Source organism: Choloepus didactylus, chromosome X (genome assembly GCF_015220235.1).
Source record: "Choloepus didactylus isolate mChoDid1 chromosome X, mChoDid1.pri, whole genome shotgun sequence".
Classification (NCBI taxonomy): Eukaryota; Metazoa; Chordata; class Mammalia; order Pilosa; family Megalonychidae; genus Choloepus; species Choloepus didactylus.
This window is the reverse complement of record NC_051334.1, coordinates 19,529,438-19,550,148: the sequence shown is the minus strand read 5'-3', so window position 1 is coordinate 19,550,148 and position 20,711 is coordinate 19,529,438. Positions and strand designations below refer to the sequence as shown.

The 20,711-nt window shown below is 34.0% G+C and overlaps 1 protein-coding gene across 1 annotated transcript in view; it reads right to left on the bottom strand.

Moving 5' to 3' along the window:
• CNKSR2 (connector enhancer of kinase suppressor of Ras 2) overlaps positions 1-20,711 on the bottom strand; it is a 308,883-nt gene that overhangs the window by 143,976 nt on the left and 144,196 nt on the right. Inside the window, 2 exon segments of the mRNA XM_037821616.1 lie at positions 7,925-7,993; positions 12,200-12,259. Of these exon segments, the coding sequence (XP_037677544.1) occupies positions 7,925-7,993; positions 12,200-12,259 (129 nt within the window).

Below are 20,711 nucleotides of genomic sequence, written 5' to 3'. Positions count from 1 at the left end.
GTGTCTGCTTCAGTGGCAAGTTGAATCAAAACCTGTGGGTCCAGTTTAGCATCTTGAACATACAGCTCTCTTTCCCTTCTTCCTTTGCAGTATAGTAAATTTGGTAAATGTTGTGGTCTCTGAAGGCCAACGGTTTATTTGGGGGACATGGTTTACAATCATATATGCTGTAGAAAACTAAATCAAAGTCAATTTTATTTTCATTTCATCATGTTTTATGATGTTGTTTAACTTCTCAAAAACATAAAATTGATTTGAGTCTGAAAGCCTGTTAGGGAGAGATGGAGGCGGAAGACCATCAGAACATAGCAAAAGGCAACGCTATGGGGGTGAATCTTTCATCATACCACAGAACCGCATTCCCCAAAAAAGCAGTAACAGTTTTTTTTTTTAAAGAACCAAAATAATACAGCTTTATAACTTAAATTTTTATAAAGATATATACATAGGTTAAATTTTAAAACAATTTTATATCTGTATATATTAAGAAGTTATGGAATTTCTGTTGTTCTCTCCTATATTTCATTTCTGTTCTTCCTGCAAAGATACTGGACATATGTGTATTTTAAAATAAAAAGAAAAGACTCTTGGTTGCCAAAACTAAGGGATGAAACGAAGTATCTTTATCTAAAAATCTAAAGCTCCTACTTATACAAATTTTGAGAAAGAATAAAGAAAACATGTCTAAACTTAAGAAAAAAAATCAGGCTTAAGTTTAATTTAGTAACCCAAATGAAAAAAATTTAAATAACAAGCAAAACCTTAGTACTCCAAAAGTGACATGCTTAAATATTTACAATTTTTCTATGAATAATTTTTAAAATGTCATTTACTAGTAGACATTCAACAAAAATGCTCATATGAAAATCCTAGTATATATTGCAATAGATGTCTATATTTATTAAAACACAAGCTCAAGACCCATATGTACACATATGTAACACTAAATAAAACAGCATTCTAATCATTTATTAATAAAAATTTTAAATTTAAGAACTTCCATAATAGTCATAAATACTTCTACTGCAGAAATTATCTTTAGAAATCCTTTTACCATAATTCCAGTATTTCAGACAAACAGATCAGTTCTAAAAAGGGTCACAGTGAATTTGGTCTGCGATTTGTCCCAAATAAAAAAAAAACTTTTATTGCCCAGTATTATGGTAAGAAGATGCAGAAGGGACAGTTGAGAGGAAATGTAAAAGTAATGAGTGGCTCCATTACCTAAAATTTCAGCTGCCATGCTGATCAAATGTTCATTTAGTGAATGAAACTTGCATTTGAATCACAGGGCTAAATAACTTGAAAAGAACTTAAGATTATTGCTCTAATGTGTCTCTCACTGATGAAATTTTTTATCCTCATCAGGCAGCTAAATGTTATCGACTAATTGCCTACCCCTATTACAAATAGGAAGTGCCTAGGCAATTGTGGCTGGCAGATTATCTTTTGCTTTTGAAAGGGAAAGGAAAAGGGCTGAGATGATTGAAATTGATTTACAAAATAAGCTACACACTTAATAAATCTGAATAGGTAAGAACTTTAGCCAATAAATACATCTTAAATATATAAAATAATCACTTATAAGGAAACATTTTTGATTCAGTATAAAATAACTGGATCATATTAACTGCATGTGGACACTGAAAGATATATTCTAATAAAAATAAAAGAATAACCATTTTAAAAAGCAATTACTCATTTCCTGGTGAAACTAGTAAAAATTGCATAAATAGGAAAAACAAATCAAAAGACAGAGATCAGCAGAGAAAATAAACTGGTTAACAGGAAGTTGATATAACTAAGTCATCATACAACTTATGTCCTTTATATAAATGCTTAAGATAATACATTTTAGTATTATATTTGAAAATAACAAAGCCATGAATTGATTTCTCTAGGCCAAAAAATGTAATTTATATCAATATGTGACACTTCATAACTAATTTCACACATTCTCATCAAATCTACAATGTTCAATATAAAATAAAGAAAATCTATGATCATTTCATAAGCTATCCACTATAAAAGGTAGAATCTGAAATAAAATATTACTATGAGTAATTGAAATCTATGATGCACTATTTTCTTTAGTGTTTTGTAATTTTTTTCTCTTCTAAAAGAGAATACTTTACTTGCTCTGTTTTAGGATACCAATTTCTCAGAATCCTAATACAGTTATTATAGGGTATTATCATAGCCATTTATTAAGTAGTATGTTAAATACATTAAACACCATGCTAACGTATTTAATCCCTGTACTCCAGTAACATCTTGTGTTTACAAGAATAAGATGGGGTATGCCAAAAATACTGCCATTTGAGATCTCACTTATATTTATATTTTGGGTATAAGGAAAGTTGTAAGATGAATACTTTCTCATTTGAAGAAGGAGAAGAGAAGAAAACAAGGAAGAATAAAGAAAACTGAACGAGATGACAAATGGAGAAGAAACAGTTAAGTGAGAATAGATGAGAACAGTCAAAGAAAGGAGAAGAAAATGGAATTAGAAGAAAAACAAATAAAGAATTTAGTAAATTAGAAAAGAGAGAGAAAGCACATCTGGTTTTAGAGAATATCATGGTACTGATTCCATTTGATGAGGTACTAAAGCCACTAATTCCTGCTTCAGTCCAGGGAAGGGTGGTAAGGTGAGAGGGAAGGATAAAAAAGAGGAACTTTAATGGGTTACCACACTCTCCATTCTTTCTGATTATGTTAGCTGCCCCATTTAACAATATTCTTCCATTGTACTGGAATTGAGAGAACAAGAGGGTGAGGATACAGTTAAAAAGGAGACATGAGAGTGAGAATAGAATGGAAACTCCTTTGAAAATTGTATACATGAAGTCAGAATGCTGTTTCCAGATGACTCAATAGTCCTTCAATGTGTTTCCTTTCCCCCGCCCCATTCTGCCATCATCTACAAGCCTTGCTCAATTATTATTTACCATTTTGTGGGTAACAAAAACCACTAGCTTATAGTATTCATCTTCCATATCTCAATGCCCAACATCCTATTTGCTGCAGTCTATCTTCTTAACTATCCCAACCTGGTCATTTTTTATCACAGCGGCTTTTATAGCCACATCTATTGAACCATTTCTTGCCATAATGCAGTCACCAGGTTCCAGAAGACCTTTAAAATAACAGTGAATATGTTTTAATATTTATACAAAATAAAGAGGAAATTTTTCAGAATGCTGGATTCAACCACCATATATGCCACTCTTTACAACTGAGATTCCTAAGAAGAAAGTATTTGTTTTGAGTATAGATAAAATCTTTAAAACACACACCCCAAACAGTAGTAACATGAAGTTTAACAGATTCATTAGGAATATGCTGAAATAGTTTTAATAACTATAAATACTCTCATTAGCTAAAAAATGTATTAAAAGCACATCAAGAGGGCAGAGTTGCTGATTCAAGCTATGCCGAGGTTATCTCCCAGAGAGAGGGATGTAGTGGCAGATGAAGTGGAAAGAATCTCGGGAGATTCCAGCAGCCTTTGAGGAGTCGAATCTTCAGTGGCGGGGAAGACATGCAATATGACTCAGTCTGCTTTGCTTGGATGTTCATGTTTTTTTTCTTCTTCCTACCTGGCAGTCACAGCTTCTCAGTCATAGAAGTATGTTTGAAATGCTTAAAAGCCATTCACAATAAAGAATACAGCAACATGAAAAAGGACACAAAACTTCCAATTTCAGTTCAAATAAGAAAATATACTTTTTTTTAATAAAAAAAAAGCAAACTAGAAACATACACAACTAATTCAACATCTTGAAGATATACCATACTAGCAATTTCAGAAAATAGTATTTAAATTCATCTGTCATTCATTCAACTTTCTCAGACTCTTACGGAAAAATTTTAAATCATTTTACATGTATTTTAAAATAAGAGAAAGTACCAGATTTTATATTGTACATTAGTATCCATTAAAGGTATACTTAAGCAGTAGGAAATTTTAGAGTTATTAAAAAAGGCTAACTGGGCTAATATTGTCTAAAATAATAAGATGTAACACTCCTCTTTTTATTATTGATTTTAAATTGGTAAAGAATAAAATTGGCAATCTCTCACTATTCTGATCAATTAGTTAATGGATTAAGAGATATTAAATATACATTTCAAATGCATTAGGCCATATTTAATGTAACTTACTATTACATCTTAACTGACACCTAATGTCCATGGTAATGAACATAGGGATAGAAGGGAAAATGGGAGGCTACAAATAATTTATACTTGTTTCAACTTGTCCATCAATCTACCAAACCTTTCACGTTAACAAAACCCAGATAATTTGCATTTCACCTCATCTGTATATTGTTTAGCAAGAAGTTAAAAGCACTGTACAGACCACAACACAGGCAACAGTAAGAAAAAGGGGCAGAACAGTTTGTTCAAATACCATAATTACATGGAACTTTTAATAGGAATTGAGACCTGGTAGGTTTGCATAGGTTAGTGTGAAATAGTGAAACATCCCAAAGTAATTTGGACAGAGAATAAAAATATATATGCAGGGCCTCACTGAGGAGCTAGGGGAAAATGCAGAGGTGTTGGACTTCCTCACCTGGACGGTTGCGGATGTTTTCACAAACATCGAGGACTGGCAGCTTGATATGCCGAGCCCAAATCATGGGACTTGCCCTCATGAAGCTTGTCACTGCAAAGAAGAGGCTAAACCTGCTTATAATTGTGCCTAAGAGTCTCCCCCTGAGTGCCCCTTTGTTGCTCAGATGTGGCCCTCTCTCTCTAGCTAAGCCAAATCGGCAGGTGAACACACTGCCCTCCCCCCTACGTGGGATCTGACTCCTAGGGGTGTAAATCTCCTGGCAACGTGGGATATGACTTCCGGGGGTGAATCTGGACCCAGCATTGTGGGATTGAGAACATCTTCTTGACCAAAAGGGGGATGTGAAAGGAAATGAAATAAGCTTCAGTGGCAGAGAGATTCCAAAAGGAGCCGAGAGGTCACTCTGGTGGGCACTCTTATGCACTATATAGATACCTGAAACTATCAAACTGCAACCCAGTAGCCATGACTCTTGAAGACGATTGTATAGCAATGTAGCTTACAAGAGGTGACAGTGTGATTTTGAAAGCCTTATGGATCACACTCCCTTTATCCTATGTATGGATGTATGAGTGGAAAAATGGGGACAAAAAACTAAATGAAAAATAGGGTGTGTGGGGGGGGGCTGTTTTGGGTGTTCTTTACTTTTATTTTTAATTCTTATTTTCACTTTTTCTGGTACAAGGAAAATGTTCAAAAAAAATAGACTGGGGTGATGAATGCACAACTATATGATGGTACTATGAACAACTGATTGTACACTTTGGATGACTGTATGGTATGTGAATATATCTGAATAAAATTGAATTTAAAAAAAAAAAAGAAAAAGGGGCAGAGTAGGCTACATTTAATAAAATGCACCATTCTTGCCCAACTATACCTCTTACTTGAACACAAATAAGAAAATCTGGTAAATCATCATATTATTAAGCAAGGCTACTTCCATAGAATTCAACATATTTCCATGCCAGAGAACGTCTCTTTATAATCCAAAAACGATTTGTAGGCTCAAGCAGCACCCTGCCAAGAAACTGGACTCCAATTGGCCTAGTTGTAGCAGGTAAAAGGGAGAAAGGGAGGTAAGAAAATTAATTTTTATTGAGCTCCTAACATGTGCCCAGCATTGTGATAGATGTTTCACATTAATCTTATACATCTGACTGAAGAAGTGGTGGTAAAGTTGAATTTCAACCCTACTCTACATTCAGTTCAGCTGATTCCCTACCTCAGTTATGTAAATTCTCACTTCCTTTCCTTACCTTTGGCCCCACTTAATCTCTCAATGAATCCTGATATTTATTTACTAGCTTGTTAGAATTCTTCTCTTTTTGTTTGATGATATTATAATTTTAGTTTTGGGAGGGAGTATGATAAAATTGAAGTAAGGAATGGGCCATAGAGTCAGACAGCCTTGAGTTGTGGGTGAATTAAATAACCATTCTGAGCCTCAATTTCCACATACAACTTCTTTACAGAATTATTGTTAGAAGTAAATGAAATGAAATATGTAAAGTACTTAATATGCTTGGCAAACAGTAAGGACTCAATAAATGTTGACTATGGTTATTATTATTATAAAAAGGTAAAGTGATACTCATATAGTTATCCCAACTCACTTAGAACCATAAGTCAATTTCAGAGCATAAACCAGAACCAAATTTCCCTAACCATCATTTTGGGTAGTTCTCAGTATTTTAGAATACTCCTATGATGTAAACATGAATAGACACACTCTCGTAGCATTTAAATGTCACCAGTCCATGCAGATTTTAATTCATTTGTAGACTTTTAAAGACCTTCATATCCATTTGATAAACATCAGAATTTGCTCCATGAAGAGTATCCTTTAAACAATTTTTTTTTCATTAGGGACTGTTTTCTATTCTCTTAGAATCAACCAACTGGAAACACATTCAGGAACTATCCAACAGATGTCATATTTTTAAAGGTCACATTTCAGAAATGGAAGCAGCATAAACATTAGAAGAAGGAAAAGCCGTCAGTCTAACTGAAGCAGGTGCTTTATCCCACTACTCAAATCCTCATCCTGGGGGACAAGAAACTTTAGTCAGGACAACCACTTTGTACAGTTTCTAGTAATGAGAACTTTCTGGTCATTGAAATTTTCATTGTGTGGAAAGGCTTTGTCAATTACCAATATTCTGTATTATTTAGTGCCAACCTTAGGCCCACAAATTTAGTTTTAGAAACTTTCACTATACTTAAGATATTAAATGTATTGAATAAACATCATGACTTTAATTATAAGTACTTAGGAACCTTTCCAAAATATCACAAACTTTTCCGTTTATTCAAAGCAAAAATTAAAATGGACCTTTTGCCTTAAGATCAAAATCATTGTGAAAGATCAGCCTTTTCACACGAGTCTTTCTACACTCAAAATATATCCTTTCTTTTTGAGTTTCTTCTACCACTAGCATATGCAAAAGCAACTTTAGTTAAAAATTGTAATGGAGATAATTATTTACTCTGAAGAGTTAGTGGGCTGTAACAATATATATCAGAAATTTTTTTTTTCAAATGAAGATTACTATATTAATATTAATTATTTTAACTCATTTTTAAGAGAACACACCTTATTTTGGCAGAAAGAGGTGAACAAAGTGAATCAACTGAGAAATAGAAAATAATCTGAAATGAAAATCATATAATGTTCATTTTCTAAATCTAAAATTAAGAAAAACAGCCCTTTAAAATGTACCATAGGCAGAGAATGCCACGGTTATTCTTATCAGTAGAAAAGGATTCATGAGGTGCACAGGGCAAGAAAATTTAATTAATTAATTTAGTTAAGTGGAATAGTTTTATGCAATAGTTTTAAAGCTAAAACTGTTGTCCTCTTTGGGGGAAATAAAGAGCCAATTCAGCTACTAAAGTTTAAAATTTTTAAAAAGTCTACATATAAACTAAAAAAAAAAAAAAAAATCCACCAGATACTTAATGAACAAATCAATGTCAGATGAAGGAATGCATGCTGTTACAAACAATATCTACTAGATAATCCAATAATTTTTAAAAAGTTATAGAAAAAAGGTCAAATTTATATGCATCACCACTTTAATTTAATGTTATATTACACCTGTCCAAATAGAAATGCATATGTAATCTCAAACACCAGCAATATTTCTTCATGTTCTTTTAAAACCATGTCTTTACATTCCATCAAGTAACAAAGAAGAATAGTTATTCAATGATAAAAAAAAAAGACTTCAATTATTTTGTACACAAACAGGCACTTCATTTCATTGATATTCTTTTAAAGCTTTACAAATCTTTAAATTAGTTCCTCCCACTGACTCTTAAGGTAATTATACATACCACAGTCTGATGATTAACTTGAATCACTTCATCGCCAGCATGGATTTTCTTGCACCGATCTGCAGGTGACTAAATTTAATATAAAAGAAATGATAAAGAAGTTAATTTTTATCAGTCATTTCCTCCCTCTGGCAACACTACAATAAGTTAATCTCCTTAAATTAGACCAAGTATTTTCAGTTAAAATCTCCAAGGAATTGAACTAATTAATTAAACTAATAAAAATAGTTACTAGTATTTATGTATTTTGTATATAACTAATGACAGGAAAGAGAAATGTAAAACAATATATATTTATGTTATAAAAGAAGAAGATATTTCTGACACCATTTAGGGAAAAGGATAATTGGTGTTACCCTTTGCAAACTTTATACAAGCAACCCTGCTAGGCTATACTGGGCAACTGTTTCAAAAATATTTCAAAACATTGTCTTTTGTGTACTACGATTCTTTCCATCTAATACAAATAATTCACATTAACTTTAGCAAATCAATGTTTCCAAGTACATGCATATATTATCAGCATCAAAGCTTTGAAGCCTGATAATTAAATTGCTAACTTATTTCATTAATAACATCAATTCTGAATAATCTAGAAAAGCAAGTTAAAAGATGAACAGACAGCCATTAGCTCAAAGCTGCGTTGTATAACATTATTTCACTAAATGTCTAATTATAAGAGCATGCTATTTCTTATACATCATATAAAAATACTCTGGCAAACAAAAATCACAATAAATGAACTAAAATGCCAAAACTTGCAAAGGATGTAACATTTCTATCACTTTTTTCTTTACTCCCCAAAGAGTAAAAATAAAATCAAACAACTTCGGTAAGCTAATGTTGACAAGTTTTAAGAGAACTTTAGGAAACTAAAATGAGACTTAAGATAGAAATTTCATAATTTTGTAGGCTAGGTAATTAATTTAAAATAATAAACTTTATTTTTCCTCTAGTTACTACAACTTGATTATATGCTATGAATTGTTTGACATTTTAATGACAGTATGCTTATAGACTTTGGTGCTTTTATGAAAAAAATATTTTTTTGTATATATGCATGTTGTTTATAAGTGCTGGAGATATAATTCATTAGTATCCATTGAAAGCTAAAGAAGAATGATATAGTAGCGTAACCTGCAAACTAAAATGCTACTTTCAACAGCCTGGAGTAGGATTTACTTTAAAAGCGATTTCTAGTTATTTTTGATTCACTTGCAATTCCCAATTATTTCAAAAAAACACAGACATCTTGAAACAGTATTATCCTCAATTAAGCAAAATTTTTAAAATTCATAATAAAACTATTTTCCACAGACTAGAATTCAAGTTAAGATGATAGACATCCAGAGTTCCAGTTACTGAAGTAATAACACAAGTATAATATTAAAGGTGTAGGCTCATCTAGGATATGAACCCAACTCTAAGAACAGTGTTATAAGAAGAAAAAATTGTATTTATTCCACAGCATCGTTAGGAGGTGGGGCATGTTATCAAATCAGACAAGTACCATGTAACAACTCTGAAAAGATCGTGAATCATTACTTTAATAGAACTATGACTACAGGCTCTGTCACTATGCTATTTGGTTTACAACCAATCTTTTTAAAGGAAAGTTTGGAAGAAAAATACCAAGCAAATGGCTCTTGTCATGATATAAGAGAAAATGACAGTTGGTACATAAAATGCAAAGAAATTTAAACAACTTTTGCACAGATATGTAAAAATGGGGGTGATGTCATATAAATTTTAGATTTTCAGTGTTAAAAAGGATCCTAGAAATTGTTTTGTCCAAACCCCTCATTTTACATATGAGAAAACTAAGGCACAGAAAAACACAGTAACTTACCCACTTTAGTGAGAAGCTTTACTAGGAGCCAAATACAGATCTAATTATCAGTAACTGAGGGTACTGAGAATAGTAGTATTTTCAAGAAAAAAGAATTAAATGATGAACCATTAATACATGGTTCATATCTGAAATACAGAATCAGTCTTTATTTTGATCACTCATATCACTGAGTAATTAATACGAGCAAGACATAGTGCTCAACTTTTTTTTTTACAGACCTTAGACCACACAGTTCCTACCAATTCTTCAAGATATAGTTCAAAATCACCATTTCTGTGATTCCTTTTCTGATTTCACTTATTTCTATTTACTAGTAAATAGTATTTACTATTCTTTCCTTTGTCCATCCATGCAACTTTCACTACCTGTTTACACAGATGAACCCTGTGCCGGTTTGAATGTATTGTGTCCCCCAAATGCCATTGTCTTTGTAGTTTTGTGGGGCAGATGTTTTGGTGATGGTTGGATTTGCTCGGAATGTGCCCCACCCAGCTGTGGGTAATGATTCTGATGAGATGTTCCCATGGAGGCATGGCCCCACCCATTCAGGGTGGGCCTTGATCAGTGGAGCTATATAAATGAGCTGACTCCGGGGGGAGGGAACTGAGTGCAGCTGGGAGTGATGTTTTGAAGAGGAGCAAGCTTGCTAGAGAGGAACGTCCTGGGAGAAAGCCATTTTGAGGCCGGAGCTTTGGAGCAGACGCCAGCTGCCTTCCCAGCTAATAGAGGTTTTCCGGACGCCATTGGCCATCCTCCGGTGAAGGTACCCGATTGCTGAGGTGTTACCTTGGACACTTTGTGGCCTTAAGACTGTAACTGTGTAGCAAAATAAACCCCTGTTTTATAAAAGCCTATCCATCTCTGGTGTTTTGCATTCTGCAGCATTAGCAAACTAGAACAAACCCCTACTGGCTATACACTCCTCAGGGGCAGCAAGCTAGTTATTTTTAAGATTCTTCCAATACCTAGCACCATGCTTGGAACATTGCAGACATGAAAGAGAGGTATGCTAAATGAACAAATGAATAAATAAATGAGCAAATTAATGTACAAATAAATGAAAATGATCAACTGGTGGCAAGAGTGTGGTTTGTAGTATCTTACTGCATTTAAAAATTTTTTTAATAGTTCACACTGTGCATCTGACCAGTATTTCTGATCCCATATGAATCTCATATATAATACCAAAATGTGAAGCCATTACTGGAATCTAACTGTAACGTGTATTATGTGTTTCACCTTTCACAAGAAACCAAGAGAAGTAGGGAAAGATCAATAAATGATTAAAGGAATAGGTGAATTAGATGAAGAGAACATTGGTTTTTTAAAAGAAAATTCTGGCAAAATGTTGAGATCAATAATAACTTGAGATTAAACTAATTCTACCTCAGACTTTGTTAAAGGAACACAGCATAAACATGTAATCTGTCAGAATCTTTCAATGAAAAAAAAAATCAATTCAAAGCTCAGCACCTGCTTATAGAAGAGTAGAATGAAAACATGAGATAACCAAATGCAGGAATACTGATTTATTATGCTATTCAAATCTATTATACTGATCATGTTAATGCCCAACAAGATCACCTCACATTTCTGGAGCTCTTTTTGTCATAGTCTTTCACATTTATTAGTTTATTTGATTTTTACAGCACAGTGAGGTATGTAGGCCAGGTGATATTACTTCCAATTTATAGTTGAGGAAACTAAAGCAATGAGAAGGTAAGCGACTCACCAAAAACTACAGTACTATTAAGAAGCAGATTTGATTACAGGACCTAGGCCTGGGGATTTCTGTGGTTCTCAAACTTGAGCATGCCTCAGATTCTGTTAAAACAGAATCTCTTGGTAAGAAGCAGAGGGCTGGGCCCCAGAGTGTCTGATTCAGTAGGTCTGGGGTAAGATCCAAGTATTTGCATTTCTAACAAGTTCTCAAGGGAGGCTGATGCTACTGATCCAGGGACCACATTATAAGAACCATTGAACTACATATCATACTGTTCCTCCACTGATTTAAGCTGAATTATACTGCCAAGTATTCAAAAAGCCAGACTTACCTGATGTTCCTTTCTTGCATGACTTAAGAAGCTTAAAATAACTAAAATGTTTGACAGATGGAAGTGGTTCCTTTTAGATGTTACAATAACTTGTCATGAACCAGAAAATACTTAACAAAGACAAATTGTTCTGGCTGTGAACAGAAAACATCTGATTTACTTTAAGTAACTAGCTATTCTAAACTACATATGATCACTGAAACCCTCCTGAAACCATCACTTATTAACTTGGTATGTCTTTTTAATTTTATCTACTAATCTGTTCATATATCCTTAAAAGCCAACCTCAATCATGTGAGATGTATAAAATTAGGTGTTTAACAATGAAAGGGAAAAACACACCAAAATCGTAATGTTTACAATACTTACATTTTCTGTGGTTCCAGTAATTACATGGAGGCCATCATATGTTGATTTAATATACATACCCTAAGAAAAAGAAACATCAGGAAAAAAAAAAAAAAAAAAAAAGTGAAGCAATTGGAATATTTTCAAGTACATTATAACCTCACTTACAAAAAAAAAAAAAAAAAAAAAAAAAAAAAATTTACCCTATGGAATTAAAAGTGCCACATGCCCCTGGGATGAAGCCATGATTCAATTATGTGTCTTTAAACTGACGAGAAATTCCTGTCTGAATGTTTCGGTTTCTTAACTTTGTGGGAAGAAGCCTATAGTCAACTTAATCATACAACTACCTGTCAAGTGAATTTCCTGTAAGATTTATAAAAGGCAGCATGGTAACTCAATACTATAGAAAGAACTCAACTCACTCCCCTTCAAAAATTTATACTATAAGTTCTATGGCAAAATACAAGTTACAACAGGGGACTCAAATATTAGCATAGTATTACCATATTATACTTGTATATTATACAATAAAAGGTAGATTTCTACAGAGCCACTTGGACTATAACTGGAGAAAGAAGGACAATAAAATATTACTTATATGGATTTTTTTTTCTTCTGCTATTGTGGGCTACCCTGTATTTTCTATCTTTATTTGATAGTTATAATTAAAAAAATTATATCCAATCATCTCTACATCAACAATTAAGATGTAATGTGTGGCAATGTCCCCTCCCCCAATAAAGAAGGCATGACTCCATTTTCTATTTAAATAAAGCCATTTTAGAAAAAGCTTCATTAAGTTTAAAAATTATCCAGAAATACCAAAATTGTGGAAGCTTTAAGGGCAAATGAAAATTTTAAATTATAGATAGTGATGGAATTTTAAAGTAAAGAGAAATAATAATATCACAATAAAGGACTCACATTTTAAATAATGAAATATCTTAAATAATCAGAAGAATAAATGATTCTGTGAATGGCCTATTTTCCTCTCTAAGGAAGATTCTGTTTCTTTAAATTCTCTTTGGAGGAAAATAATTCCCTGAGTTTTACCTAAAAAAGTGCTTTGCATTTCAGAACACTGATTTCATAAGCAAAAAATGTTAATGAACATTTAATGTTAATGAAATTTAATGAACTTAAAATCTGAAACCTAAGGGATAAATAGCAAAAAATATCTCAGAAAAATATACCTTTAGCACTTACGTAAAGCAAACAGTTACTATAATGTTAATTTCCCAAATCTTTATGTTAACTACATGTTTAGATGCCTGAATATACACATGTATTCAGTGAAAGTAAGTAAGAGAAAAACAGGAACCAGTAAAGTTCATGGTATGTAACTATTATGAAATCACTGGGTAAGTGTTTTTTTTGAAATAAATTCAAAGTTATAGGAACAGTTGCAAAAACAATACAAACCCCATACACAGAACTCCAGCATTCCCTGACCCCCCTCCCCCGATACCCCGATCCACTAACTTTAACATGTTGTCACACTGCTATTTCTTTCCCTCCCTCCCTCTCTCCCTATCATCCATCATCTATTGCTCTGTCTTCTGAACATGAGAGCTAGCTGCACACATCCTTCAACAAACACTATAATTCACATATACAATTCCCATGAACAAGAACATTCTTTTATGCAATCCCATTAAGCACAGCTAAGAAGTACAAGAGATTCAACAATGATACAAAGCTTACATTCCATATTTCCTTTTCCTTATGTCTCAACTGTGTCCCTTTGAGCCTCCTGTCCTCCATCCTCAGATCCCATCCAGGGTCATCCTTGGCATTCAACTGTCATCTATTTAGACTGTTGTATTTTTCCTCAATTGTGGAAACATATATACAGCCTAAATCTTCCCATTCCACCCCCTCCCTAGCCTTCCATTAGTGGGATTAATCACAGTTAGAATGTTGTAATGCTATCACCTTCCCACCATCCATTACTAGAAATTTCCCTTCACCTCCAACAGCAACCCTACACTCATTTCTTAACTCCTCATTGCCCCTTCCCCCACTTCTCTTAACCCATACTCTACTTTTCATCTCTATGGTTATATTCTCTGATAATTTCTTTGTGTTTTCTGTGGGGGTTAAAATTAACCTCTTAAATCCATATCAATCTTGTTTTTCTTTGATACCACCTTCACTTCAATAGGACACATAAACTATGTTCCGATACTCCTCCATTCCCCCACCTTTATATAGTTGTCTAAAATTACATATTTTACACTGAGTTCAAAACCACTGATTTGTCATTAGAGTTTGTGTAATTTATATCATGTAGGAAGTAAATAGTGGAGTTACAGTTCAAAAATTATTGACTTCTATTTGTATTCCATTATGGTTGGAGAATGTGCTTTGAGTATATTCAATTTTTTTTTTTTTTTTTTAATTTCTTGAGGCTTGTTTTATGTCCCAGCATATGGTCCATTCTGGAGAAAGATCCATGATCACTAGAGAAAAATGAGTGTCCTGGTGATTTGGGATGTAAGGTTCTATATATGTCTGTTAAAATTCTCTATATCTCTTTCTCCTTTCTTTGTTTCTCTGTCAGTAGGGTTCCCTTTAGTATCTGAAGTAGGGCGGGTCTTTTATTGGCAAACTCTCTCAGCATTTGTTTGTCTGTGAAAAATTTAAGCTCTCCCTCAAATTTGAAGGAGAGTTTTGCTGGATAAAGTATTCTTGGTTGGAAATTTTTCTCTCTCAGAGTTTTAAATATGTCATGCCACTGCCTTCTCGCCTCCATGGTGGCCGCTGAGTATTCACTACTTAGTCTTATGCTGTTTCCTTTGTATGTGGTGAATTGCTTTTCTCTTGCTGCTTTCAGAACTGGCTCCTTCTCTTCAGTATTTGATAGTCTGATCAGAATATGTCTTGGAGTGGGTTTATTTGGATTTGTTCTATTTGGAGTTCGCTGAGCATTTATGCTTTGTGTATTTATATTGTGTAGAAGGTTTGGGAAGTTTTCCCCAACAGTTTCTTTGAATACGCTTTCTAGACCTTTACCCTTCTCTTCCCCTTCTGGGACACCAATGAGTCTTACATTTGGACGTTTTATTTTATCTATCGTATCCCTGAGATCCTTTTCAATTTTTTCAATTTTTTTCTCCATTCTTTCTTTGGTTCTTTCATTTTCTGTTCTGTGGACCTCTAGGACACTAAGTCGTTGTTCAACTTCCTCTAATCTTGTATTATGAGTATCCAGAGTCTTTTTAATTTGGCCAACAATTTTTTATTTCCATAAGATCTTCTATTTTTTAATTTAATCTTGCAATTTCTTCTTTATGCTCTTCTAAGGTCTTCTTTATGTCCCTTTTATCCTGTTCCATGGTCTTCTTCATGTCTTTTATATCCTGTGCCATGTTTTCGTTCCTCGATTGTAATTGTTTGATTAATTGTGCCAAGTACTGTGTCTTTTCTGATATTTTGATTTGGGTGTTTGGGATCGGGTTCTCCATATCGTCTGGTTTTATCATATGCATTAAGATTTTCTGTTGTTTTTGGCCTCTTGGCATTTGCTTTGCTTGATATGGTTCTTTCAAGTTGTAAAATAAAATACCAATCTAATTTTTCAGAAAAACAAGTTGGTGGCGTACACTTTCTCCAACTAACCAGCAGATGGCGTCTGCGAGTCACCTATACCCCTCAAGTCAGTTCTCCCCAACTCTGTCTCTGTGGTGTGTGGGGAAATGATTTTTGTGGGGTTCAGTTGGTGAACTCAGTTTGGGTTTGTTGTTGGAGCTGTCCGCCCTGAACGTGGGGCGTGTGTCTTGGTGGTCAGGGAGGCAGGGCAGCTTTAATATTCAAACCTCCCAGGTGTTCCCGGAGATTCAAGGCTGTTGCAAGAGTCTAAGCCTTCATTTCAGTTTTTTCCCAGATTTTCTCTGTCGCTGACCCACAAACCACCGGCATTGACGCAGCGTCCCTGGGTTTTCCAAGCGGGCCCCCCTTCTCAGCTGTGATCTTCCAGGACCTCTGCTGAGGGAAGGCTGTGCTACGTCACTGTGCACGTTGTCCCTCAAGGGAAGCCCCGGGCCACTGGGCCGTGCAGGGGCGCTCTCTGCCTGATGCAAAGATTAGCCTATAATTCTTGACTGGTGCAAGTTCTGAAGGAAAGGCAGGTAGCAGAGCTGGGTCCCACCCCTTTCCTCTCAGAGAAGATAGATGCCTTAGGGGGAGGTCATTAGCATTTCAATGGTCTCTCTCTGCCTGCGCTACACCCTTGGTCTGGGTCACAGAACTGGGAACTGAAAACGGCTGAGGCTTTCTCCACTGAGTCGAAAAAGGAACAGAGCTAGTCTGAGGCGACCCTCCGGCTCTCCAAGGTCAGGCGCCACCCAAAGCCTCCGTCTACCTGCTGGGGACTCGCATCTCGTAGTGAGCAGTTCATACTCGCTAATTAAAACCCCAGTTGGAGCTCAGCTGAGCTATATTCACTTGCTGGGAGAAAGCTTCTCTCTGGCACCATGAGGCTTTGTAACTCGGGCTGTGGGGGAGGGGTCTCCCGATTTGGATCCACAGTTTTTACTTACAGATTTTATGCTGTGATCTCAGGCATTCCTCCCAATTCAGGTTAGCATATGATGAGTGGACGGTCACGTTTGTCCCCCTGCAGTTATTCCGGATTATTTACTAGTTGTTTCTGGTTTTTTTTAGTTGTTCCAGGGGGACTACTTAGCTTCCACTCCTCTCTATGCCGCCATCTTAGATCTTCCTGGATAAGTTTTAATTCTGAAAAGTTATTTTGGTAATGTCCTAAATCTAAATTGTTACTATCACTTCCAGAAATGGACGAGCCTGGATCTCTAACGTGAAATGAAATGAATATAATTTTTAAAAATCATCAATTACCTGTGAACTCTAGTTTCTTAAATGAAAGCTCATTACTTTATATAAACTAACTAAACCTCTTAACAAAAATTCAACAAGAAATTAATCAACAAACTAGCTAGTAGTTCTTGGCTATGACCATATGGTAATATTCAATCTTAAGCTGGTGACAGATGAATAACTTAATACTTTCGAAGTTAATATTTATTTCATTATATATAGGAAGGCAAATATTTAATGGTGTTATTAAAGAACTTAGAAGAGGACAAGATCCTTGCAATCAACACCCACCCCCCACCACAGGAATTAACAAGATGACATCAAATTAATAAAGTATCTTAAAACATATTTGTAAGAGTTAGACTCTAAAATTTTGTTTTAGTTTTCAACATAGAAGGGTTATGAGAGAGGATAAAGTGGTAAAAGACAGTGAGAAAAACATTATACTTGGACATACAAAGCAATCATCATCGCTAACATCTACTTATGCGAGGGTCTGCCTTAAGTGTTTTACATTTATTTCATAAAAGCCTATGTGGTGAAAACTGTTATTACCTTTGTTTTAGAGATAAGGAAACTGAGGCACCAAGGCTACAGTCTCAACTACCATGCTCCTGATTTATCTATTTATTAACAGTTAAGCAAGTTGTGTACCTTGTATTTTCTCATTAGAACATATATTTGGCAACCAGTAGATATTAAAGTCAAAGATTCACTGTTTAACATCTAATCAGAAAGACTAAGATGTCTTTAGTATACATTTATTATGTGAAATGTGGTAAAAAAGAATAACTGGGTTTGATATTGTACAAATTTGTACTAATTACCCATGTCTTCTGACAACTTTAAGCAGAAGTTAATTCTATTTCTCACCATATTTGCTTCAACTCTGTGCATTCCTGATTATGAATTAAAGATGTTTGTCAAGAGTTTTAAATAAATGATTAGGTCATAGAGAAACCCTAGTACCCTAAGAAAAAAATCTCAGAAAAGATACTATAGTCATTAGGATAATAAAAAATCATGGATAATGTAGATATAACTCTGGAAATAATATTTGTGTATAATTAATTATTGCACATTCCAGGAACTTTAAAGACAGGCAACTATAAGCTACAGTTAGTATCTATTAGTTATAGGAAGAGGATCTTGTCATAACAATTTTATGTAATTTATATTAAAACTTATTTTTCAGATGGATAAACACTATTTTAAAGATGCTTAAATAAAGATGGATCTAGTTATGTGCATAGAATTCAATTTCAGAAGCTTTTTATAGTCATGAGCAATAGGATATAAATAAAGCACATTTAAGAAATATCCCAAAGAATGAGGATACTTTATTTCATGTAATAATTATATTTCTAATCTGCATAAACTATATCATAACTGCTTTTAAGAATCAAAACTGAGTTCTTCATCCTTCTCTCCATCTAGTAGTACTAATGAGAAAAAGGGCAAAAAGTCAGGCAACAAAAGCAAGTAAGACAAGAAACAAGTTGCTTGGATGAGCTTCAAACTAACCATCTTCTGAATACACAGAATTACATCTGATCACTGGTTTATTTCTGAAAAAGGGTCAAATAGCAGTAGGACATGTAATTCAAATGGCACTTTTCTGGATCTGAGACAAATCTAAGCTTCTATTTCAACAGCACTGTCATTCCGCCTTTTTTTCTTTTTTATAAACCAATTAATTAATTCCGGAGCTGACTCAAACAGCTCCCTTTCTCCTGTTCAGCTTGCCAAAATGACATTTGCTTCATTCTGTCTCCAAATGTCAGTTAACCAACAGCAGCCAAAGCAACCTCACAGGCAAGCCAGCAGAATAAGGCATATTTGGAAACAGTCCAAGAACCTAAATAGAAAAAGAACTCTTGGAGGCCAAGAGGCTTCCCTAAGAATGCCCACCCCCAACAACCCATTTCTCTCTATTCAACTCATCTCAACTCTAAACTACTTTTGTTATGTTAGGATAGCTCCCATTTTCCTTCTTTTAATTTTCTGCTGATTATTGCTGTTTAAGAGCATTTTATAAGTTTCTTATGTTTTAATTATAACTAAGTACTTCTCTCATAATTTCCTATAATGCTTCAGGACCTCCAAATCTAAGAAATCCTGGGAGATTTTACTACTTAGATAGAAGGCTGATGAACAATCTATCCAGTTTATCAGAACAATAAAGCAGTTACATTTTTGCCTATGAGAGACATTGCATTCTGAAATTGGCAGAAGACCTTCTGCAGCTGTTGCTAAGCTAATTAAATTTCATTAAGTCTTGGTATACTCCACCTCTTTCTATTTCTCTCCTTCATTTACCATTTAGATACTTCCTATGGCTAAACACACGCCAAATGTTACCACAATCTTCAAATCCTCACTTAATTCAAATGTGACTGTCTAAACTTACATAAAAGTGGCTGATTTTTAAAATGATACCTTGAATAGGTCATTTAAAATCTCTATTTGTCTTCTACTCTTTCATAGGAATCACAAGAAAAGGTGTTATACTTAACTCTTTTTATTAATTTTGAACATTATAAGCTTATCTTTTCCTCCCTTTGAAATGTCCTTTAAAAATGAATTTCCCTAAGTAGTTCTAGTTTTAAATTCGTCATTCTAAACTCCCATCTCCCTTTAGCAACTACAAATTTGAATGTGGGATAATGGAAAAAGGTTTGTTCAGATGTGCTTCCTATAGATTTACAATGAACTTAAACCCTGCTGCTATCATTTATTACTTATATGTGATATAGGGCAAATTGGTGACAATCTGAGATCCCATTTTCTCATTTGTAACATGGGAAAATTAATAACTACTCTATAGAGTTGTGAGGAAAGTACCTGGTAAATAAATGGTAGACACTCACTTCTTTTCTTTTTCCACTCTTTCCCAGACTATTTAACTGAATCTGGTTCATAGTATTTTAAGTTCATGACTCTTCCAAAGAGCAGACCCAGATCTACCTCACTTAACTTAAAAAAATAACAAAAATTTAAAACCATATTATTACCTCAAATTAAGTTTATAAATGTTAGAAATAAACTCTTAAAACTAATCAAAGTTAGATATAACACTTTTGGGTTACAATGATGACATGTTGCCGATGTCTGAACTATTGATTTCCATCTTCCCAGGAAAATACCCATAAAAGCTACAAGAGAATTTGCCAAATAACAGGAGAAAAGTCACTCTATTGACTAGATGGTTCCATACCAAAAAATTACTGATACCCTATGAAAGTTTTACCCTCTGAAACAGTTATACATATATGAAGAAGAAAAAACCAAATACAAAATTTAAACATGCTTAGAGAGCCTTAAGAAGATTATTATCTGAATTCAGTTATTAACATGATTTCTAAGATTTCTATTTTCTAAAGTATCATTAATGGTTTCTCTGGAAAATTTATCTACAAGGAGAAAGGACAAATAGTGTAGCACTAAGCTAGCAAGTAAATAGTTGTGTGTAGGTATGATGTTCTCCAGCCAGTTTCTTGTTGTTGCCTTGCCCTCATCAATATCCAAAAACATGCTTTTTTTCTAGAGGCTTATAAAAAAAACAAAAAACAAACAAACAAACAACAAACTCTACCTTAGGTTAAATTCAGAACCAATACACTTTTCAATCAGGTGAACAAGATATAGAAGATTACCTTTATCACCATAAAAAGAAAATACATCTCATGGA